Below are 21,395 nucleotides of genomic sequence, written 5' to 3'. Positions count from 1 at the left end.
GCCGGGGGTCTTTCAGTGTGGAGTTTGCAGGTTCTCCCCTTGTCTGTGTGGGTTTCTCTACAGGAAATTCCATTCCAAACACAAGCAGATGGGGATGGGATAATTGGAGACTCTAAATGTGAGAATGAGTTTTTTTGGTCTCTGTATGTTGTTCCTTTCAATTTCCATTATTTGTTATGTTGTAGATCAATAAACTAATTCCTTCCCTGTCTGCAAAAAGTCATAAAATGATCAAAATAAAGTGAAATGGAAGATTCCTGCTGATATCATCCAACTGCATGTTTGTTCTAACCAACGGTCTAGAATCTAGAAACCTAATCACATAAGACAGAGAGCACATGTAAGCAGAGCATCACATGCTCACATTGGAGAAGCTGGAATCAGCAAATGATTGCATCAATAAATCATATGTTAGTAAGAGTGAAATGCTTTGAGCAGCACTGGTCTGATCATGTGGAGAGCGGACTCGCTGCCTTCATGTGTTTTCCCATGATTTATGGTTTTGTTCGGGGGCCAATGCCACAGATCTGTGGCCTATAACGTGCTGAGTTTTCTTTGGGGTCGAGCAGTGTTACTGATGTGAATGTGTAATCAAGACATTTATCAAGAGTTCCAATCAATTATTTAGAGGACTGGCAACGCAAGTCGCTCACACACATTATTTTAGACTTTCCTCTACAAGCAGTTTCAAGGAGATGTTAGAGTTTGTATTTCTTCTGTGTGTGTGTGTGTGTGTGTGTGTGCGTGTGTGCGTTTGTGTGCGTGTGACGATCAATAGCTCAGACAACTTGACAGTCTTTCAGACTCATTATTTCTGAATGAATATGCCCCTTTCCGCTCTCCCCCTCGCTCTCTCACTCCATTTGCTTAACTCACAAACACACAAACACAAAGCACCACCTCTGTGATTTAATTTCCATTAACTTGCACCTCTTGAGTTTACATTGTATTTCATCCTGTTTCAATTACAGGAGATACTATAATGAAAGAGATGCTCCTCGTGATATCCCCCCCCCCCCCCCCTTTAATGTTTGGATATGTGTGTGTGTGTGTGTGTGTGTGTGTGTGTGTGTGTGTGTGTGTGTGTGTGTGTGTGTGTGTGTGTTTGTGTGTGTGTGTGTGTGTGTGTGTGTGTGAATGGGCCCCAGCAGAGCGAGCAGACACTTTCCTCAGTGCCCGTCAGTCGCTCTGTCCTGTCTGTTGATTTCGACTGGAGGCAGGTGGAGTCGTGTGCAGGATGCCATCACTTCCATCTCAGCCCACAATCGATCAGTCTCATATGATCTAATCCCCCCCCCTTCCTCTCTCTCTGAACTGTCAGGGTCACTTCGATCTTCCCTCACTGCAGCCTCCGGCCGCTTGATGTCTTTATGAACCATGTCCACACCACGTGTAACTGTGTGTGTGTGTGAGGATTTCTTTGCATACACATTTCTTGCTTGAGCTATTGCCCATTCGATCCTTACCAGCTGTGACCCTGGGAGAGAGAGAGGTGATTTTCATCCTTGGCTCCAGCGCTGAAGCCGCCCGACCTCCTCATAAATACCTCAGGTCCTCAGCGTTCAAGGTTTAAAGTAATTTCCCTAAAATTAAGTTTCTTAGCTTGGAGCGATCCATCACTGCCATTCACGCCGCTTCCAGACAGGGTTTTACTTTACAGGTTTATTAAATTAATACTTTCTTCTGCTCGGCTTATGGGAAAGGTCTGAATGTATTATGATTCCCCACAGCACGAGTTAAATCATGCTCTTCAATCCTGGAGCTAAGTGAGGTGTCTCTTTTCCATCTTTGAACTAATGTGTGAGGTGTATCCTCAGGTAAATGTTTATTTTTCTTGGCTCTCCTCCTCCTCCACTGGCAAACAGGGTTTTGACTTTGCTCCTTGGGGTCAGACCAGTGCTGCACAGGGGAGAGTCTCTCTGGTGGCTACTAATGATACCATTACCCTCCACCGCCTCTTTGCCACCCCAGGTGTTGAGCTCCTAATCTGCTGGCATTGGCTGGAACAGGGGGCTGCAGCAGAGGGCCCAGTGCACCAGTTGGCCTCTGGGAGAGCATCGACACAGCGTGGCAGAGCTCCAACCACTGCTGACCTTGGTGAAGGATGGAGAGGAAGTGTAGCTGTGAGAGGTTCAGCGACTTCTGCAAAAATGACACCGCTCAGCAAGATCACCTCTCTCTCCTTTACCTCATAGGATCAGTATATTGGGTTTTTTATAGCTTGGCAATGAATGCTGCTGGTAATACTTCTGAAAACACAGTCACTTCAGTGCAATCCAACTGGCCAAGAAACAACAGACCATTAGCTAAGTTATAAACCAGCCAGGTTTTTGATTGTTTTTGAGGTGAAACAGTGGCACCAAACAAGTCAGTTGTAGATTTTTTATAATAGACAGAAATAATTTCACCTTTCTTTTCTAATGGGAAATTATTAGTTTCAGCAAATATATAGATTTTCTTTTAAACCAAAGTATTACACACTTTTATCTCCGGCTCCTTGCTTGTAAGAACGAACTGAGCAGCTTTCGCTGTGTGGACAGCTGCTCACACAAAACAAGACATCTCAACACATTTTGTCTTCCAAGTTGTTTTTCACCCTGATTCTGACCATTTACAGCCTTAACAGCTGATCCAGTAATTGAGTTAATAATAACTGGTTGCAGCCTCAATTGCGTCTGCCAGGGAGGTTGAGTTTATCTGTGTTTGTTTGGTAGTTAACAGGATTACACAAAAACTACTCAGCAGATATCATTAAATGTTTTGGAGGGGTGGGACATGACCAGAAAAGGAATCCACATCAGCAGAAGAATCCAGTTTTTTTATTCACTTTCTTTAACCTCGTGAGACAGGGGGGGTTTCATCTCTTTTCCGTGATTTCCTAGAGAATAATTCATTGATCTTGATGAGAAACATCATGCATGATTGGGGATTTATATTAATGAATGTGCGCAATTTGAGAACCAAATAAAAATCCAGATCTAATGAATTTAAATGTGGTTTCATAACGCGACCAATGGGCTTTGGCACTGGTCTGCCAGTCTCTAATTAGCAATTAAGTTTCTTAATCATGTATGATATACTGATCGCTTGTGTCACGTGCCCCATTTGATTGATGGAGCACTTTACTTTCAAAGCGCAGTGCTATCACTAACTCGATGGGAAAAACCAAAGTTAAAATAACCCAGAATCATTGTTGAACTCACTCAGCATCTTCCTCTCTTCTCTCTTTCTCATTCTTCCTCCTCCAACTCGCCATCCTTCCTCTCTGGCTCCAGCTCCGGTTCACTTTTTGGATGAGTCCCATTGCCTTTGAACCGCTCTGCACCCCCGCCTCCTCTCTCAGCGCTCGCCACCTTCGCTGTGAGTTGAAGCAGGAGGAGAGTAGGGAGTAAATTGTGTCCTCTCTTGTCGTCTGACAGATATTGCCAATAGATTTCCTCCTGTGGGGGACAGGTGACAACGGAGAGCTGCTATTTCCGAGGGAGCGTACTGTCTTTCTCAGTGTTGCCTCCTATAAAGGACAGCACACACACACACACACACACACACACATCTACTCCTACCTTCTTTGCGTCTTTGTTTCTAGAGTTGAAAGAGAGTGTGAGTGTGTAAGTAATGCAAACCTGGGACAGGAAGGGAAAGCCCTGTGTGTGTGTGTGTGTGTGTGTGTGTGTGTGTGTGTGTGTGTGTGTGTGTGTGTGTGTGTGTGTGTGTGTGTGTGTGTGTGTGCGCCTCCTGGATATTTGTCATTATTTATTGACCATACATCCCCAGGACTTTGTGACAGTCCCACAGTCTGATTAGCGGAATTTGCAGCAGGGAGTGAGGATGGATTTAAGGCAGGTCTGACACTCACATCTCCGGGCCCAGTGTTACCTGGACAGGGGGCGAGCACACCACTACACCGGCACTCTCAGGACTAAGGGAAAACATGTTGCCTTGTATAAGAATTAGTTTCTTAAACCAGTGGAAATAACAGCACACATAATAAGACCGGTCCAAATTCCTCCGTCAGCCCTTCACTCTGATGTTCTCTACCAGGCACGCAGGTATGAAAGCAGCCTGTCATGGAAAAATCAGATGAAGCCTGCCAGTCAGTCAGCGAGCCACTTCCACCCAGTGACCCATCCTGTCACCCAGCGAAGCAGCAGGGAGGAGAATTAAGCACAGGAGACTCTAATCTCTCTGTCATAACCTCTACTGGCTTAAAGGTTATATACACGTGTTATAAAGAGAGTGTCCTGTATGGACGTCATGCCATTTCTGGCATTAATGTGACACTATGTCTTATAATGGTAAATATATGAATCTCGTGACGATTCACAAAGAAATTGTTTAGTGTTTGAATGTGGATTACAGCAGATACCATCTAATCTGTTACCAAAAATAGACAACAAACAAAGTGACGGCTCTTGGAGTCAGTGGATTACACGGCCTGATGATCCAGTGTTCAGAGGACTGTTGGAAAGAAAAGGCAAAAATCAATGCTTGTACAGGGAGATGAGATAAGAAGTGACACCCGTGGATCCATGCGTGGAATGACCTCATACCTGGTGCTGCAGCAGAAAGTGTAATTCTGCTTTGCTTTTTAAATTAGGTGTAAATTAATGGCAGCTCTGTTTTCCTGTGAGATGCATGCAGAATGGTGCCCTCTGCTGAAACCACACGGATAAAACCTCTTATTCATCGAGTTCGGGTGTTTGATTCAGTCCCGTTGCTCCTGCTTGGACGAGGCCCCTTTGTTCCAGTGAAGGGAAATTTTAACGCTTCAGTTTATCAGTTAAGGAAAGGCCCTTTTCTGTTTCAGCATGATTCTGCCCCAGTGCACTAGGCAAGGTCCATAAAGGCACGGCTGGGTGAGTTTAACTGGTCTGCACAGAGCCCCGACCTCAACCCCATCGAACACCTCTGAGATGAACTAGAACGGAGATTGCGAGCCAGGCCCTCTCGTCCAACATCAGCATCTGACCTCACCAATGCTCTTCTGGATGAATGGGCGAAAACTCCCACAGACACACCAGCCTTCCCAGAAGAAGGGGAAACTGTTATAGCTGCCAAGGGGGGACCAACTCCATAGTAAAGGGATAGTTCACCCAAAAATCAAAAATTCCATCATTGTCTTCTCACTTTTGGAGATTCAAGAGTAAACAGTGTTGCAGCCAAATCCAATACAATTAAAGTTAATGTCGATCACTTCCTCAAATATAAAAACGGTATCATTTACACCATGTTTTTAGCCTTAATGTCCATATAGGGTTTTTCAGACATAACACTGACTGGAAACCCGGCACAGTCAAGGTTGAACTTCCATCACGACTTGTGTATCCTGACGTTTCTTGTGTTTTATTGATTTGCCCTTGCAGGCTTCCTGTCAGATCTGCTCTCTGTACCAGCATATCATATTAAAGTAACACCACAACAAGATCCACTGTTTATCTCCCCACCCACAACCCCCCTTTCCCTCTCTCTCTCTCTCTCTCGCTCTCTCTCTCTCTCTCTCTCTCTCTCTCCCACCCCTCTCCTCCCAACACTCAGGTCGAACTGGCTGAAGCCTTGCTGTGGGAGGAGGGCAGCGCTGTGGCATGTCTGTCTGCTGTCGGCGGGCTTCAACTGCTTCCTGGTGGCCTGCGTCGTCCTGGTGGTGCTGCTGCTGACCCTGGAGCTGCTCATAGACGCCAAGCTGCTGCAGTGTGAGTCTCAGCAACACGTCTGATGTCCACTGAGATTACCAAGATGATGTGGTTGTGGTCTCTTCCACTCATTCTTTAAAGTCTGGATACTATTCTTGGAGAGGAAGAGGGGGAAAAGTACCCAGCTCAGCACAATTGTTTGCTAATTGCTATACAGAGGCGCTGGGTCAATGTATAGACTCAAAGACCTAACACAAAGGGGCATGTTTACCAAGACCTTAATCAGCACAAGAGTGGTGCTGCATTAAAATCATTCCCTCACAGAGGTTACAGCAATAAAACAGGAGTAAATGACAGACTAACTTTTTCTCACAGCGCGTTAAAGGATGTTTGAGGGACTAAAGAAACTTATGGTGGAAGATGCTACTTTAATCAAAGACAGGCACCATTTACATGCTCTTGGCTTTATTATACAGCAGGAAACAGCTTTTACCATCATGAAAACAAACAATTTATGCCTACCTATTCTGGCAAGACACCTCTATTTCCTATCTCCTAATGAAATCACATTTAAATTCATTAGGATTTACATTTTCATCAAGATCCATGAATTATTATCTTGGAAATCAGTGAAAATGTTAAAGAAAAACCACTTGATCTGCAACAAAATTATATTGTTACTTTCTAAACTCTTCCCATGTTGTTGGTTTGGTGGCCATCTGTTGGGTAGCTTTTGCATAATCCTGCTCACAGACAAACCAACAAACAAACACATGCAAAAACACAACCTCCTCTGCAGAGGCAATAGATATTCTAGAGTATACCCAAGCCAGACCAATACATTAGCCAGGTCAGGTTGTCGGCCAATATTAACTTTTGTGAAGTGATATCAGTCCTCACATAATTTGAGATAATTTTGTTTGATGTAATTAAGAAAATGCCTCCATGACACATAGTTTGTCTTCCAAAATAAATTTCCATGGTCGTTTATCAACTTCAGAATCACAACTTGTGTTCAAGGGTCCTCTCAAATTAAAGGGATCCTCATTAAATCATTTCTTACTCCTGTATAAAAATGATCTATTATTATTGTATTTCTTTACTTCCTATACTTTAAGCAGATGTTCATATTCATATAACATCTTAGTAAGGGGATGTTGTGGTACCTACAACCCCTCAGCTGGAACAGTAGTCATACTTTACTCTAATTCTCTTACTGTAATAGAACATCAGCAAATACCTCCACTAAGACCACATTTAAAATCACTAAATTCCGATTCTTATTTGGATCTGAACCAAATTACATACATAAATATCATTCCCCCAAATATGAATGACTTATTTTACAATAAGATCCATTAATTATTCTTCTGGAAAAGTTAATGTTAGAGTAAGTGAAAAAGAAAACTTTCCTTGGTGACGGTAGGGAGACAAATCAATGTGCAACATGTGATCATGTGCAGGTATAATGATCCGCTGCTGACCTGGTGTCATACATGTACTGTATAATGAGTCAGTGTCACTGATCAATCATGGGCCGGGGGGGCAATATAACCCTCTCATCAGTATTCCACAGTGGACACAGAATGTCCGGTGGTCGAAATACCGGTGTGACCCGTGTCACCCTGCTGCAGCACCGCATCTAGATCATCCGGCTCGGTGCGTGCATCCTCCTCCATCACACAGAGTCAGGGGTCGTGCCCTGTTCGATGTCAGGGAGATGAATGAACATGAACACACACACACACACACACACACACACACACACACACACACACAGCGGCCAATGTTGCTCCTACTGTATCCAAACCCATTTGAGTCTTTATTGTTCCTCTGGGACGGCCTGACCGAGAGCGAGAGGAGGGGGGTGGGGGGGGCTGAAGTGAGACAAATGTGTGGAGGGAGATTATCAGACAAAGAAATGAGGCAGCACGGAGCCGGCTGGTGGATGAGTGCACGGAGGACAGGAGGAAGATGAATGGACTGATGGACATATCAGTGAACAAAGCAAACAAAGACAGATGGGAGGGAGACGTGGTGCGTGGAGAGAAATTCCTCAGCTGACAGCCGAGTGCCATTTGAGGCCCGTCCGCAATTAGAAGGAGATACATGCATATACAGTATGAGATGAATTCATATTTATCATGGTGCTTCATGCCTGTGCGTGTGTGCTCTCTCTACTGCACCCATTCATTGTGACACAGCAGGCAACAGCTACTGCAGCATCCATCATTCACCACTTCCTGTCGCAGCAGCTATCTTTCACAGAGACACCCCGTTCTTCTGTTTTGTCCCCCTGCAGTCAACAACGCAACTCAGTTCGCCAGCATCATCCACTGGATCAGCCTGGCCATCCTCTCCGTCTTCTTCACCGAGGTGAGTCTCTGCCGTGTCCTCGCTGGCTCGCTTACAGCTGATGCAGTGGCTTCTCCGTTAACGCCGCGTCGTGCAGTACGTGGGGCCAGGGAGGGAGACTCTCATTACAACACTGAGATGTCCTCTGTCATAGCCTCATGAGTAGATCCGGATCAGTGAAGGTGAACCTACTCAATAGGACTGCTCTACCGTTGGTCCTAGTCAGGTTTTTCCATTGATCCGCAGCAGAAATACTGGAATGCAGATGGAGCTGTTCTGTGCCGCTAGTTTTAAATTATTTTGGGGGCCTCAGGTTTGTGATATTGATTACAATTTTTTTCACAGCCGGCCACATTTGTCTTGCTCACCCCACTGCTAACTTCTTTTGGAGCTGTAGCGTTACGTATCAATAAGAGCAGGTCCTCTGTGCCACATGGAGGCAGAGGAATCAGCAGAGAGGCAGGTTTCTGCAACCTTGATAACTGAGATGAGGATGGGGGTTAGGGGGAGGAACAGAGAGGGAGGAAGAGCTGCCCTCCGCAGCCCCTGCTGCGTCAGCAGAATCAGCCAAACGTGGTGTCTCTTCTTGTTTAGATGAAAAACCTATCGTGTCGTCTGTGATGTGTATGAATATTGTGTCATTGATGGATCACCAGTGGAGGGACAAAAGAAATCATAACTGCAGCAAATACCTTACTATTCACTACCCAACATCATTCAGCCTCTCTCAGTTTAATCATCCTTGTTTTCCTCCAGCGGGCCCTGTGAGTAACCGGCTCTCTGTCCTCCTCTCTGTCTCAGACGGTGTTCAGGATCGTGGTGTTGGGGATCTGGGATTACATAGAGAACAAAGTTGAGGTAAGTTCCCCTGGGTCCCATTAGTCCGGACTCAGGGGCCCTCTCACTGCAGTGTCATTCTCTCAATGTCATACCACAATATGGGAACCACAGGCGCAATAGTAACCTGGTGTGTGTGTGTGTCTCTGCGTGTGTGTGTGTGTGTGTGTGTGTTCTCGCAGGTGTTTGATGGAGCTGTCATCGTCCTCTCTCTGGCCCCCATGGTGGCCTCCACAGTGGCCAACGGCCCCAGCAGCCCCTGGGATGCTATCGGTCTCATCATCACGCTGCGCATCTGGAGGGTCAAGAGGATCATTGATGGTGAGGCTAGGAGGGAGGGGCCGGGGGGGGGGGGGGGGGGGGCTGGGGGCTGTTGTCCCCTGCGTCCTGTCCTTTGCTGTCAGGTTACAGAACCAGATACTGCAGTGTGCTCTCTGCAGGATTGGTTTCATTCCGTCTTTAGCTTGTTTTTTCCAATTATTTCCCCCCAGGAAGGATGGTGGGACATCATGTGTGGTAATGAACCTGTGGTTTTTAATATTCGTACAATAGCTGCTGCGTGGACATTATTGTATCACTCAGGTGCAGGAGCTGAGCATGTTGTTTTTTAACAACATGGCTCCCCCTGGTGGTTTTTGAATATTACACAGTAGCCTAGAAAGTCAAGAGGGATTATTGTTGAGAGTGAACAAAAGATGTTAACAATTTAAAACACATTAGCACAAGATAGCTTTAGCAAGGTCACACAGTCCCCTTATTAAATCACATTTAAAATCACCCGATCCAGATTTTTATTTTGACCCGCCTCAGAGTGCACATCAGTCCCTAAACATGCCTGATTCTTTCATCAAGAACACAAAGGTAAATAAAACATTCCTGGAATCGCACCAAACCTTAGGTGTCCAATTCTGCATCCTTTGCAGTTTCATCGTTTTCTGTCCAGTAGTTGTGTGCAATTCTGCTAACTAACAGAGAGACAAAAACTCAACATAAATGAAACCTCACAAAGATGGTGTTGTTTGGAGGACCATAGTGACGTCACTTCTAACCTTGTTATGAGCCAGTTAATATGGGGGATTGTATTGGACTAAAACTGTGTATAATAATCTCAGAGATCCACTCATCCATCTCTACATAATGAAGAGTTTTTAGTTGGAGTTAGACTGGAGAGGATGAAATGTTTCTTTTGACAGACATCTGACCTTATTGATGTTCTGTGGTCCGTCTGCTCTCCTTCCTGTTGCTCCAGCCTATGTGCTGCAGGTGAAGGTGGAGATGGAGATGGAGATCCAGCAGTATGAGAAGGCCAAGGCGGTGAGGGAGGAACAGCTTGACCGTCTCACTCAGATCTGTCAGGAACAGGCAGTACGTCTCACGTCTCTTGTCTACAATCTGTTTCTCCGCATTACACCAGCAGGGGGAGGCAAAGCACCAAACAAGAGGCGAACACAGGGATGCCTTCCATATTGGTTCAGTCTATCGACACCATTAGAAACTTTTACAGCAGCCTGGTGGATATCAGATATCCAGCACAAAGCAATTACTTCACAATGTAATAATCTAGGGAAACTTCAAGTGCATCCACTGAATGCTCTACTGTGTCTCTGAGAATTATACTGCAGTTTGGCATATGCACACTCTACTCTATATGTAAAGGTCAGCTATGATTTAAGCAATACATCCAGTCTAGATAACAGAGGCATACAAAGCTCAGAGAAAAGTGGATGGCATATTAGCCCGACTACACATTTTTTAATTAGTATTTAATAGCCGTCAGAACTCTCCTCTGTATTTTCTATTGCCTGTCAAGGTGGAAAATATAAACTCTTCTCCCCTCCTCCCTGGGGTCCGTCTTTCCTTTCAGTTTGAAATCAGGCAGCTGAGAGCCCACCTGGCCCAGCAGGACCTGGACCTGGTGGCAGAGCGTGAAGCAGCGATGCAGATCCATCATATGTGGGGTAAACAAAGCAGCTCTTTCCAGGAGGTGGATGGACTGGCCCCGGGGAACTCGGAGCATCACGCTCCAGCTAAAGCGAGAGAGCCCGGGGGGCCTGCAGGTAACCGTCCGGAACACCCAACTCCTTTGTATCACAGGCTTTCAGAGACCTGTGTTACCTGGGGGGGGGGGGGGGGGGGATTCAGGCTGGGCTTTTATGGTGGAGTTAATCACAAGCTGCACAAACCAAGCTAGAGCAGCAGAGGAACCCAGCAGCCAGCAGGGGGCAGCCTCAGGACATCACAGCAGACTGCGATTCTTGTAAGGCGTCCGAAGACAAGGTTGGAAAAGTACTGGGTTAATTTCTAACAATAGGTTTTTAAAGTATGTTAAATCATCCAGTATCTAAAAGCCAAAAATATAAAAGTAACTAATTAAGGCTGTCAAATATATGTCGTAAAGTAGAAAATATTTTCTCTGAAGTGAACAAAAAGGTTTTCTTTAACAATTTAAGTATTTCATTCTCACTTTCCACCTTTAAACTTTGAAATGAACTGAAATATGAACTAGTTCAGAATTTAAATGGTGAACTATGAACGTGAACTATTCATGTTTACTTGTATGAGCTGAACTTTGAACTAGTTCATGAGGTGTGAACTTGCACAACACTGCTGACATGTTAGATGAACATAGCTCTGAGCTGCTCATTTCAACTGGGGGAAAGACATTTAGCCACATTTAGCAACTACGTTGCCCCCTGCTGGAACCAGTTCCCAATGGAAATCAAAACTGCCCCAACCATTACCTGCTTAAACAAGAAGTTAAAACTGCTATTTGTTTGTCTTTACTGAACTTTAATCAGACATTATCTGTTTTTAAATTTGTGTCCTCATCCAGTTTCTATACTTACATTTATTTTGTGAGTGTAAGCTTGACCCTTTTATGCGTTTTTTATGATCTGTACTATAACGCTACTTTTTTCTGTAAGGAAGATTGAATGCCCTCTCTGTAGTATATTGAACAACCTATTCCATTGGACTGTAAAGCTATATAACCTATGAAGCCGTTTTCAGATGTGACCTTTGGGTAAAATCCGGAGAATTGGCTACAGCGTTTACCCAGAGTTTGTCTTTCACACATGCACAACGCAGTGGTCTCTAAATTCTTACTAGTTTTTCTTTCATCGTGTCTGAGATGAATTAACGGGGCCATTTTTCTCCACCTCAGATCACCATGGTCATGATGACATGAACAACTACATCAGTCAGTACTACAGTGAGCCAAGCAGTGGTGAGCATCATCAACATTCTGCCTCAGCCTCCTGGCTGCCCGCACAACATTTAAACATCTCGTGTTGTTCTTGCAGATATGGGGATCCCCGACCCTGCACGGGTCATCACCACAGCAGCCATAGACGTGCACCTGCCCAGAAACCCCAGCCAGCTTCCCCTCTCCCTGGTGAGTGCAGATGCGGTGCTGTCCAGCCGTTTGCAGCGGACCGGCAGCTCGGTGAGCGAGGCCTCCACGACCACGGTGTCCCGCACCAGCTTCAGCTTCAGCGCCCGCCAGCACAGCATCAGCAGCCACACGCTGGGCTCCACCACAGACTGCAGCTCCACTGTGCGGGAGGCCTCCACCTCCACAGACTACAGCGACCAGCGCTGCTACCCCCCGCCCTACAGCAGCCCCCTGGCCCTGGGCAGGCAGCCCCAGGGGAGTCCCAGTGCTGTGGTGCAGGAGCTGCTCTCCTCTCTGACCGAGAACTCCTGTCTCACACAGAAGGGCCTGGACCCTGTCAACCTGAAACCGCCCAGCCCGGCAGGCTCCACCAAGACCAGCCCAGAGCTGGAGCACAGGGTCAACATCTACAACAGGAGGAACCAGGATATTCGAGTCGGCCTCCATTCTAAACCACTCATCCATCTGCAGGGCAATGAGGCTTTTCTGGAGGAGAAGTACAGGATGATGGAGCCAGTAGAGGCTCCAGTCAACCGACTGTCAGAGGCATGAGACTCGGCCCGATACGTGGGTAACTTTTCAGATAAACCGCAAAAATGAACGCTTTACTAAACTCCCATGTTGTCGGGAGTCACTGGCACATAACCTCATCCTCCTCGTACTGTTGGAGCCGGGAGGACGAACTGCCAGAGCTGCAAAAATCGGCCGTGGAGGACAGAGATGGACAGACTTGTTATCAGGAACCACTTATCAGGAATAGACACTTACAAAAAACACTTGAGTTTTGTGAACAACAAAAAATTTACCAAAAGAAAAACCAGCAACAGGGTGAAAGCCCAACATTTTCAGACAGCTGGTCTGTGCAGAACAAAAAAGGATCTGGCTTTTAATATGTAAATTCCCTCTGATATACTTTGTAGGAATTTGGAAATGCTGGACTGATTCACTGGAGAGCTACGAACTGTGACCATAGCCCCCCCTCCCTACTACGGGGCATGGTTTGATCACAGGTCTAAGTTAGGCAGCTGATCGGTTTGTCAGTTTAGTGTCTCCAAACTCACCAGGACCAGTCCCCTTTGATGGACTGCTGCAGGGTACATCGGATCAGTGTCCACTTCTTTCTAACCTTTGTCTTTCTATATTATCAGTGTTTTCATTTTTATCTAAACTCTACAAGTGGAAAGATGTGTGGAAACGTTTTGACTGGTGGGTGATTGAAGTAATTTTGACTTTTTAAATCCGGGAGCCATGACTGGAAGCTGACCGAAACCCAGCTGAGTCAGTGTTTACTGAAATAATACAAATGCAGCATGTCCCTCACTCACCAAGAGAATTTTTTTTTTTTAAAAATCGATCTGTGTGTGATGGAGTTCATACCAAGTCTAAAGATACTACCTTTTTGTTGTTTTAATGTTTGGAAGCTATGTAAATATTTCAGGATGAGTTTGATCTTCGTAACAGCCAAACATATTGAGGGACTGGCTCTACAATAAAATGTTGGGAAGAAAATTACAGCATGAACCTTCAGGATTTGCTACTTAAACATTAAAAACTCTCCCCGTTTATTGCATTTTCTATCTCCATCATGGACCGAGGGCATTACATAACAAACCCAATAAAGGGGACTTATTGGCAAAATAAGAGACCTGTTTATTACTCGTCAGTTTAATACAATCATTTTCCAAGAGCATCTCAATAATTACATCCGAAGTGTGAGCAGCTACGTCTTACAGCCAAACTACTGTACATGGTCACACAAACGAAAAGAGAAGGTAAGCATTATTAAACATGTCCATTCCTGTACCTTAAAATTAAATGAAACAAATTAGGGAGTACTGGAGGCACAAAATAAAGTCCTACCAAAGGTACAAGAGTACAAGCTTATTTACAGGTACTTGTATAGATATTGTATACAACTTTAATATTAAACTCATTCAATTCCCATATTGAGTGTTTGCCAGGTAGAGATGTTGAGGTTTTTATTTCCACACGCAGACACTCAGAGCACCAGCGGCTGTAACATCCTGTGGTCTCTCCCCCAGATGTGCACTGGAAGCTTTAGTTCAACCTTTGTTTCTCCTCACTTGTTGAGCGCCTCCGTCATCTCAGGAACAGCCTGAAGAGAAAAGAGAGTCGATTTAAATATAAATACTTAACAGTCGTTTTAGAATAATGTCTTGAGAATTCACAGCGAGCGAGTTGGTAACGTTTCCAACATGTGGGCAGAAGTGAAAAAACGAAAATAATACAGATATCTCAGGATGAGAAAGAAGTGTCATACACGTGGAAGAGACTGACCAAGATATCAACTTGGAAAGTCAGTGAGATTCAAGAGCTTTTGTGTGCTGGTAACAAAAACGTGATTTCCGCAGCGAAAATATTCTGGACATTTTCCTGGTTTCTATCTGAAAACAGCTTTAAGTTTATTTACTGCAGGAGTTTGTCGAAGCCCTGAAAACTCAAACTAAATGTTGGATATCATTCTTGCATACATTTTAATTAATGACTAAACTAAAACAATACATGATATAGAAATTAATTAGGCTAACACCTTTTCTGCACTAATAACTGCTGCAAATTACAAGGCCTTACACTTGGAGATAAATGTCGCCAGCACTTAGCATTTTCATCCCCATCATATTTCAAATATTAAGATCTATGAGTTTATTACACAAACCATCAAACATGCTGCTGCTCACGTCTTGAATGAGCACACTGAGATTAATCAAGACCCCAGCAGGCGGCGATCACACAAACATTTATTAAAGTGTTTGTAAGGTTGATAAGTGAACAGCGATATTCTTCACGGGAGGCATTTAGAATATAAATAAAAATGCAGATACAACCAGTAGAATTAAAGAAGACAGATTCGAAAGCATTTTGTGGTTAATACGAGTACAAAGTTATTTAAATGGCCCTTCTCACGGTTGGTGAAACTTCAGTGCTGAACGATCAGTCACTGCCCGAGTTGGTCTGAGGTATCAATTAACCATTTGGGGAAAAGGTAGAAAGCCCATCCATTTTAATCAGCTATCTGAGGAGTGATCACATGTAAGGGGATCTCTCCCAGTGGGTCACAACTCTGCTGCCACTAGCTATTATTACTAATCACTTCTACAGAGTTTGTCAGGACACCTGGGCGGCTCATGCACGGCTGTGGGGCTAAATAAAACATGACCGACAGGACCCACATGAAATATAACCAACCAGCCTTTAACAAGCACCACAGGAATCCTGTCTTAGCAGACTGATACCAGAAAGCAGCAAAGTGTGTAAGAGGCCTGGCAAGTAGAACCTGAAGACAAAACTGACGCCAGCTTTTGCTTTGTAACTATTGATCCTTCATCTTCTGAGATGCTAATGTGATCGTCTCTTAGCAGCAAAGCGCCAAACACAACTCTCCTCTGATTAATTCAAGAACTTAATAATTAATAATACATGCACATTTCCATTCGTTGGAATAAGGCACTGTGTAAAATGGATTAGTGAGAAAGCCATTATTCTGATTATCATTCTGGACTTTCAGCTGTAACAACAAACAGTGTAAGTCCACACATGAGGTACATGAGTGCTGTTATGGCCTCACTGCTTGGTCCAACAAGGAGGTTATGGTTCCACACAAGTTTGTTTGTTTGTTTGACACTTTTTCAGCAGGATTTTTTATGAACCCTTGCTGGAAGGATGGGACATGGGCCCAGAAACTGAATTTATTTTCTAACTTTCTTAAACAATGTGAGACTTTTTATGTGGTTTACAAATATCCCAGGGTACAATACATGGGAAAACGATGGGTGTGTGCTACCAGTTGGGCCTTGGTGGAAGTATGCATTCTAATTGCCATTCAAGTTCCCTTATGTCAGAGTCAGGGTCTCTACTGCAGCCATATGAATCCCAAAAGCTCACCTTGAAAAGATCAGCCACCAAGCCATAGTCAGCCACCTGGAAAATGGGAGCCTCCGGGTCTTTGTTGATGGCAACAATAGTCTAAATAAAAAAGAAAGATTTTCAGCACTCATACACAACAGCAGAACAGAAACATTGATAATTTAACAAAAACACATTATTATACAAATTTAAATTAAACATTTGACACTTAGTTGAAAACGATACAGATACACCCCTACACCATATCATATAGTGATTAGAGTTAAGGCTGTTAGTGCCGTGAACTCATAGTGTGCGAGATGACGTTTGAAATTTCATTTCATGTGGTTCTAATGCCAGGAAACAACTGTTTTACATATGTCTCCATATGTCTTTGCCCAAACTCCAAAGAGAGCTGCTTGATGTAATTAGATTTAATAAAATCTTCATCTCATGTGGGACATTGTTCTGTTTTAAATAAAGGTTTCAAAAAACTAAAAAGAGAGCACGCACAGTAAAATAGAAAAGAGCGAGAAAGGGGAGTGTGGTGAAATCCTCGGCTCCAGTGACGTTACCTTGCTATCTTTCATTCCAGCCAGGTGTTGAATGGCTCCAGAGATACCGACAGCGATGTACAGCTCCTGTGGACATGAAGAGAAGACGACCAGACGAGTGTTACTAGCTTGTTGACGTGCAGTCTAATCTCAGGCTATTGGAAAAGGTACACCTTAGAACTACGACAGCACGGAGCCGAGTGATGGTGTGATGACCGCGGGTGTGTAATCTATCAGAGGGTGCTGGGCTGGTGCGTAAAAAGGGTCAAACGTCCTCGCATCACCCCAAAGCTCCTGGGAGAACCATCTGCCTGCACTACCATAAGAATATTTCAGTGACTATTTTGTGTATCGGTGAAGCACAATGCGACAAACCAGACACTAGCCGCAAAATCGACCAGCCTCTATTCATATATTATCAGTTTATAAAGTGTAAATTATCCCCATCAAATTATAACTAATTTCGATTGAATCTAATTTTTTCCAACTGAAATGCCTTGAGAACAACTTTTATTTTGAAACTAACTGAGCCTGATCCAAACAAGACAGATTTTCCATTGTTTCTGTCCAAACCTGACCCGAGCCAAGACTTCCCCGATTACAGACGTGTGCAGTGCAAAAATAAGTAGATACTATAGCCCAGCCAATATCACCAAAGTTGACCCAAACCCAAATATAATTTCAAAAGAATAGTGTCATGACTTCAACTTCAACACTGCCAGATCGTACTGTGTAAAAATGATTGCACTTATTTATTGATGCTAATGTGGTGTGTTTTAATTCTGCAACAGCAATGAGATTATCTTTTTATCTTTAGAACGTTGTCTGAAAGTATTACATCATTTTGCAGAAGAGCTCACTTTATAATCCTTCACATGGACCTTACTAGAGAATGAGCAGAAATAAATAAATGAGACAACCACAGAAAGGTTTGTTCAGATCGTACTTCAATCAGCAGAAGGAGAAATATTATCTTACATTCACACAAGTGAACACAGCCTGTATCTCCCCTTCCGCTTCATCCACTAAAACGATTTTAGATTGGAAGGGTGAAAAACTAAACCTGATTTAAATTATATTTAATAAACTTAGTCAAATTCCACAGGCTTGTCACAACATTTGGAAAATCGAATTTGGAGAGTCTGCCCGGGTCTGAGGTTCTGACCAGATATCCAATGCACTCTGCTTTAATGGATCAGCTAAATCATTTAGGGCTCTTAAAGTGCCATCACAAGCATTTTGCAGAGACTAATGTGTGGATAATCACAGATGGGCTAACCCAGCTGAAACACATAATGGCAACTTAACCTTTTAAAAGGGCAGATCAGACTTCCTGATGATACCGGATTGTAGGCGTGCCAGGACAGACAGGCATTTCTCAAACGCAGTGGGTTTGTATCCTCTGACAATGTAACTGAGGTCAAGAGCTTTAGACATATTTTTGAATTAAGCTATTCATGTTTCAACATGATGTACGCCCTCATATTTAACCTGAGCTGTTGCACCAAATGAAGAGAAGCTAAATAACCACCTCAGAAAAGGGAAAACTTACTGGTGCAACCATTTTTCCAGTCTGTCCAACCTGCATGTCGTTCGGACAATACCCAGCATCCACTGCAGCTCTGGATGCACCAACTGAAAAAGGAAGATTTTGACATTTTTTAAATTGACCTTCAAATAAGTGCCACGGTAAATTATGAAGACAGAGTTATGACCCCTCCCTACCGGCAGCATTCATTTTGTCAGCAAGGTCAAAAAGCAGCTTGAAATTGTCCCCGCTCTTCAAGCCCCGGCCTGAGAAAAAACAAAATACATAAATTTGAACAACCAAACACGTTCCTGAACTCTCAACCCCTGCTTACCAAAACAATAAAAAAGATATATCGATTGCCCAAATAAATCCAGCAACACAAGAATCAGTCCAGTCTACAATAATGACACCTGAGCAAACACAGATCTAACAAATGAATCCCCTATAAAAAAAATTGGAACCATATAAAAAAATAGACTTGTACCTCCTGACACCACAACCTTAGCGCTCGTCAGCTCTGGGCGGTCGCTCTTTGTGAGACACTGTTCCAGCCACTCAGACACTCCAGCGGGTGAGGACGCAGCAACTGCAGATCAGAGATCAATGCCCAGTGAGAATAAAAACTTTCAACAACTTCTGCATGTACTGCAGATCTCTCTGAATGTAATTTACTGTACCATCTTCTGATGAGGCACTTCCTCCCTCTGTTGCCGCTGGCTCAAAGGCTGTCCCTCTGACGGTGAGAACCTTGACTGCCTCATTACATTTCACAGTGCTGAGAGCATTTCCTATGAAATTAAAAAAAACATTATTAAAATTGCCAGAGCCAAATCTAATTGAAAAACGTTCATATGAAGGCAGTACCAAAGCCAGGTGGCATGATCTAACATTTCTTTTGAAATTTCTCCAAATCGCTGTAAACTTTATGAAAGGACAAAATCATTTGTTACTTCTATACCATGATAACTAACCTGCATAAATGGTTCTGACAAAAGTGTCTGGAGACTTGATCTCAATGATATCTGACACTGGGGCGACATCCAGCTTGGCAGCTACTCTGGGAAGCAGGTTCTGCGGAAACATGAGGAATTAGCTCAGAAATACGCACTGATCATACTTGAGTAATGACACTACAGAACATGTATATGGTGGACAAAAACCATTAAACTATTTCAAAATAAATGCATTTCAAATCATTAAGTGAATATTACATAGACACTGCTGTTGCCTGAAATGTACCTTTCCAAAGGCAGAGGAACCAGCACAGATGTGGGTGAAGCTGAACTGTTTTTGAATGGCCAAGATTAGTGGAGTCAACTCCTCTGAGGAAAAAGTTTATGAACAATTATTAACCCAGAAAAAATAAAGCAAAACATTACAGTAAGATATCATCAGTACCAGCCTTCATAAACATGTAATCAGGGAAATCCAATGGAAACATTATCCTTTCCTTCAGTAACTAGATCAGTCTGCAAGTATCCCTGGAGTTACATACCTGGCAAGGAACCTTTATAGGAGTCATGTTGGGCCACCAGAATCTTCTTCACACCTTGTACTGCGCTGATTTCCGCCACAACCTAAAAAGACACAAAAAACCACCGGATTGATGCACGTTTCCTTGTAATGCTCTATTGCCTTCTTCTCACCCATATTCAACATACACTTGGATACATTCTTGGCTTCCCTGGGTTTTCACGTAGCTGTATATTCATGCAATATGATATCTAAAAAACGTATACTATATATTCAACACATCTTATTTCAAAAGATGGACCTACCTTAGCACAGTCTGTTCCGGCGACCAGGCAGGACACCTCTCCCCCCAGCTGACTGGCGGCAGTGATGGCGTTGAGCGTGATGGGCGTCAGCTTGTCATTGTTGTGCTCTGCAACCACCAAGGTGCTTTGAAACCTCTGAAGGAGACCAGTCTGGAGGAGAAAAGGTCCACCCCTCAGTTTACAGCACGCACAGACAGATACGGCCCTGCTCTCATATTTACATACACAAAATAAAGTTGTTATCTAATCTTATTTTGTAAACAACTAAATAAGCTGTTTATCACGTTTGTGAGAAAGCTGTTATATGTGCTGGGATCCCTGATAAACTGTACATGTGGGCAAAGGTGTAGGATGTTATTGTTACGGAATTATTTACATTTTAAAAGTAATAATAAATCATTATACTGGTGAATTTCGCAAGGACCTTCGGCTGGTGGACGAACAAGCTGCCTCAGGGTGAAGCAGGATAGTTCCTGCCTCATCTGGACCTGACTGACCAGTATCAGCTGGGAAAGGTCGTTGTGATAAAGTCAAACTAACAGCGAAAACATAAAATAACACATCATATTCTGTTATCTAATGTAAACCGCTGTCTACCGAGAGATAGAAGACACGGTTATTTAATAACATGATAGTAACACGTTTCGTAACACTGTCCTTTCGTAACTGTTGTTTAACTCTGAGGTTTCATAACCCCTCGGCTAGCTATGCTAATGCTAGCTAGCATTACATCACACACACACACAAGCCCCCTGTTTGCTCATATTCTGGACATGTCGCGATGTGGGAATGAAACCAGATTAAGAACCGGTCCAACAATAGTGTCGCACGTGTTGATTCAAAACAGGACCACGACGTTTGACCTATATTAGCTCGTCAGCTAGCCAGCTGCTGCCTGAAGACGAGCATGCTAACCGACGCGTTCAGTGTTTTTTAAGACTATAACAGAGCAGCACGGTGTCTGTGAGAGTTGACATGTCCGTGTGGAGTGTGACCCACTCACCAGCTGCTTCAGGCTCGTCTTGTTCAAGGCTCGGTTCATGTTGGACGATGCTTTTTGCTCCTCAGAGAAACTGCAGCTCAGACCAAACTGTGCCAAAGGTGATTCTGAACTCTGTGGTGACCTCTCGCGAGACAAAACGGTAACTTGAGACCCCTCCCTCTCTATCTCCAAAACATGAAGATATTGAAGTTTAATTGATTATTTGCTTATGATGACACCGTGAGTTAAACACATGGATTCATCACCGTCATGCTTTATTATAGATGAAGTGGTTTTCAGTTCATCACTTCAGAGTAAAGAAGGAATTATTTGTGGCTTGTTCTGTTATTCAGATAAAGCTACTGTTAGAGCCAATATCTGAAATCTGTTATTCAGTTCATGAATGATAATAAACTATAGTACACACGTATATACAAAAATAAGAGAAAAGAAATCAGGAAAAGAAAGTT

The 21,395-nt window shown here is 43.7% G+C and overlaps 2 protein-coding genes across 2 annotated transcripts in view; one reads left to right on the top strand and one right to left on the bottom strand.

Annotated features, from left to right (window-relative positions):
• The window catches only part of tmem266 (transmembrane protein 266), a 29,856-nt gene extending 15,528 nt beyond the window's left edge, over positions 1 to 14,328 (top strand). Inside the window, exons 5-12 of the mRNA XM_053427228.1 lie at positions 5,536 to 5,690; positions 7,933 to 8,006; positions 8,787 to 8,843; positions 9,005 to 9,143; positions 10,072 to 10,187; positions 10,687 to 10,879; positions 11,986 to 12,048; positions 12,125 to 14,328. Coding sequence (XP_053283203.1) covers positions 5,536 to 5,690; positions 7,933 to 8,006; positions 8,787 to 8,843; positions 9,005 to 9,143; positions 10,072 to 10,187; positions 10,687 to 10,879; positions 11,986 to 12,048; positions 12,125 to 12,768 — 1,441 coding nt within the window. The 3' untranslated portion in view covers positions 12,769 to 14,328. The remainder of the gene's footprint in view (positions 1 to 5,535; positions 5,691 to 7,932; positions 8,007 to 8,786; positions 8,844 to 9,004; positions 9,144 to 10,071; positions 10,188 to 10,686; positions 10,880 to 11,985; positions 12,049 to 12,124) is intronic.
• Positions 13,843 to 21,087, bottom strand: etfa (electron transfer flavoprotein subunit alpha). Its single transcript, XM_053427229.1, has 12 exons — positions 20,947 to 21,087; positions 19,944 to 20,093; positions 19,661 to 19,742; positions 19,405 to 19,487; positions 19,137 to 19,236; positions 18,843 to 18,953; positions 18,650 to 18,751; positions 18,360 to 18,428; positions 18,187 to 18,269; positions 16,656 to 16,721; positions 16,120 to 16,200; positions 13,843 to 14,332 (listed from the first exon to the last, which is right to left on the bottom strand). The coding sequence occupies exons 1-12, from the start codon at positions 20,983 to 20,985 to the stop codon at positions 14,297 to 14,299; spliced, it is 1,002 nt and encodes a 333-aa protein (XP_053283204.1). The 5' UTR covers positions 20,986 to 21,087; the 3' UTR covers positions 13,843 to 14,296.
• Between the last annotated feature and the right edge of the window lie 308 nt (positions 21,088 to 21,395).

This window comes from Pleuronectes platessa, chromosome 7 (genome assembly GCF_947347685.1).
Source record: "Pleuronectes platessa chromosome 7, fPlePla1.1, whole genome shotgun sequence".
Taxonomy (NCBI): Eukaryota; Metazoa; Chordata; class Actinopteri; order Pleuronectiformes; family Pleuronectidae; genus Pleuronectes; species Pleuronectes platessa.
Note: the sequence above shows the minus strand (reverse complement) of the source record. Positions and strands in the feature narration are given on the sequence as shown.

Coding starts and splice junctions, on each gene's coding strand:
- etfa (XM_053427229.1), bottom strand. CDS start 20,985: ATGAACCGAGCCTTGAACAAGACGAGCCTGAAGCAGCTG. Junction 18,752..18,842: donor AAGTGCCTCATCAGAAGATG/GTACAGTAAATT, acceptor TCTGATCTGCAG/TTGCTGCGTCCTCACCCGCT. Junction 16,201..16,655: donor CTGGAATGAAAGATAGCAAG/GTAACGTCACTG, acceptor TTTTTTATTTAG/ACTATTGTTGCCATCAACAA.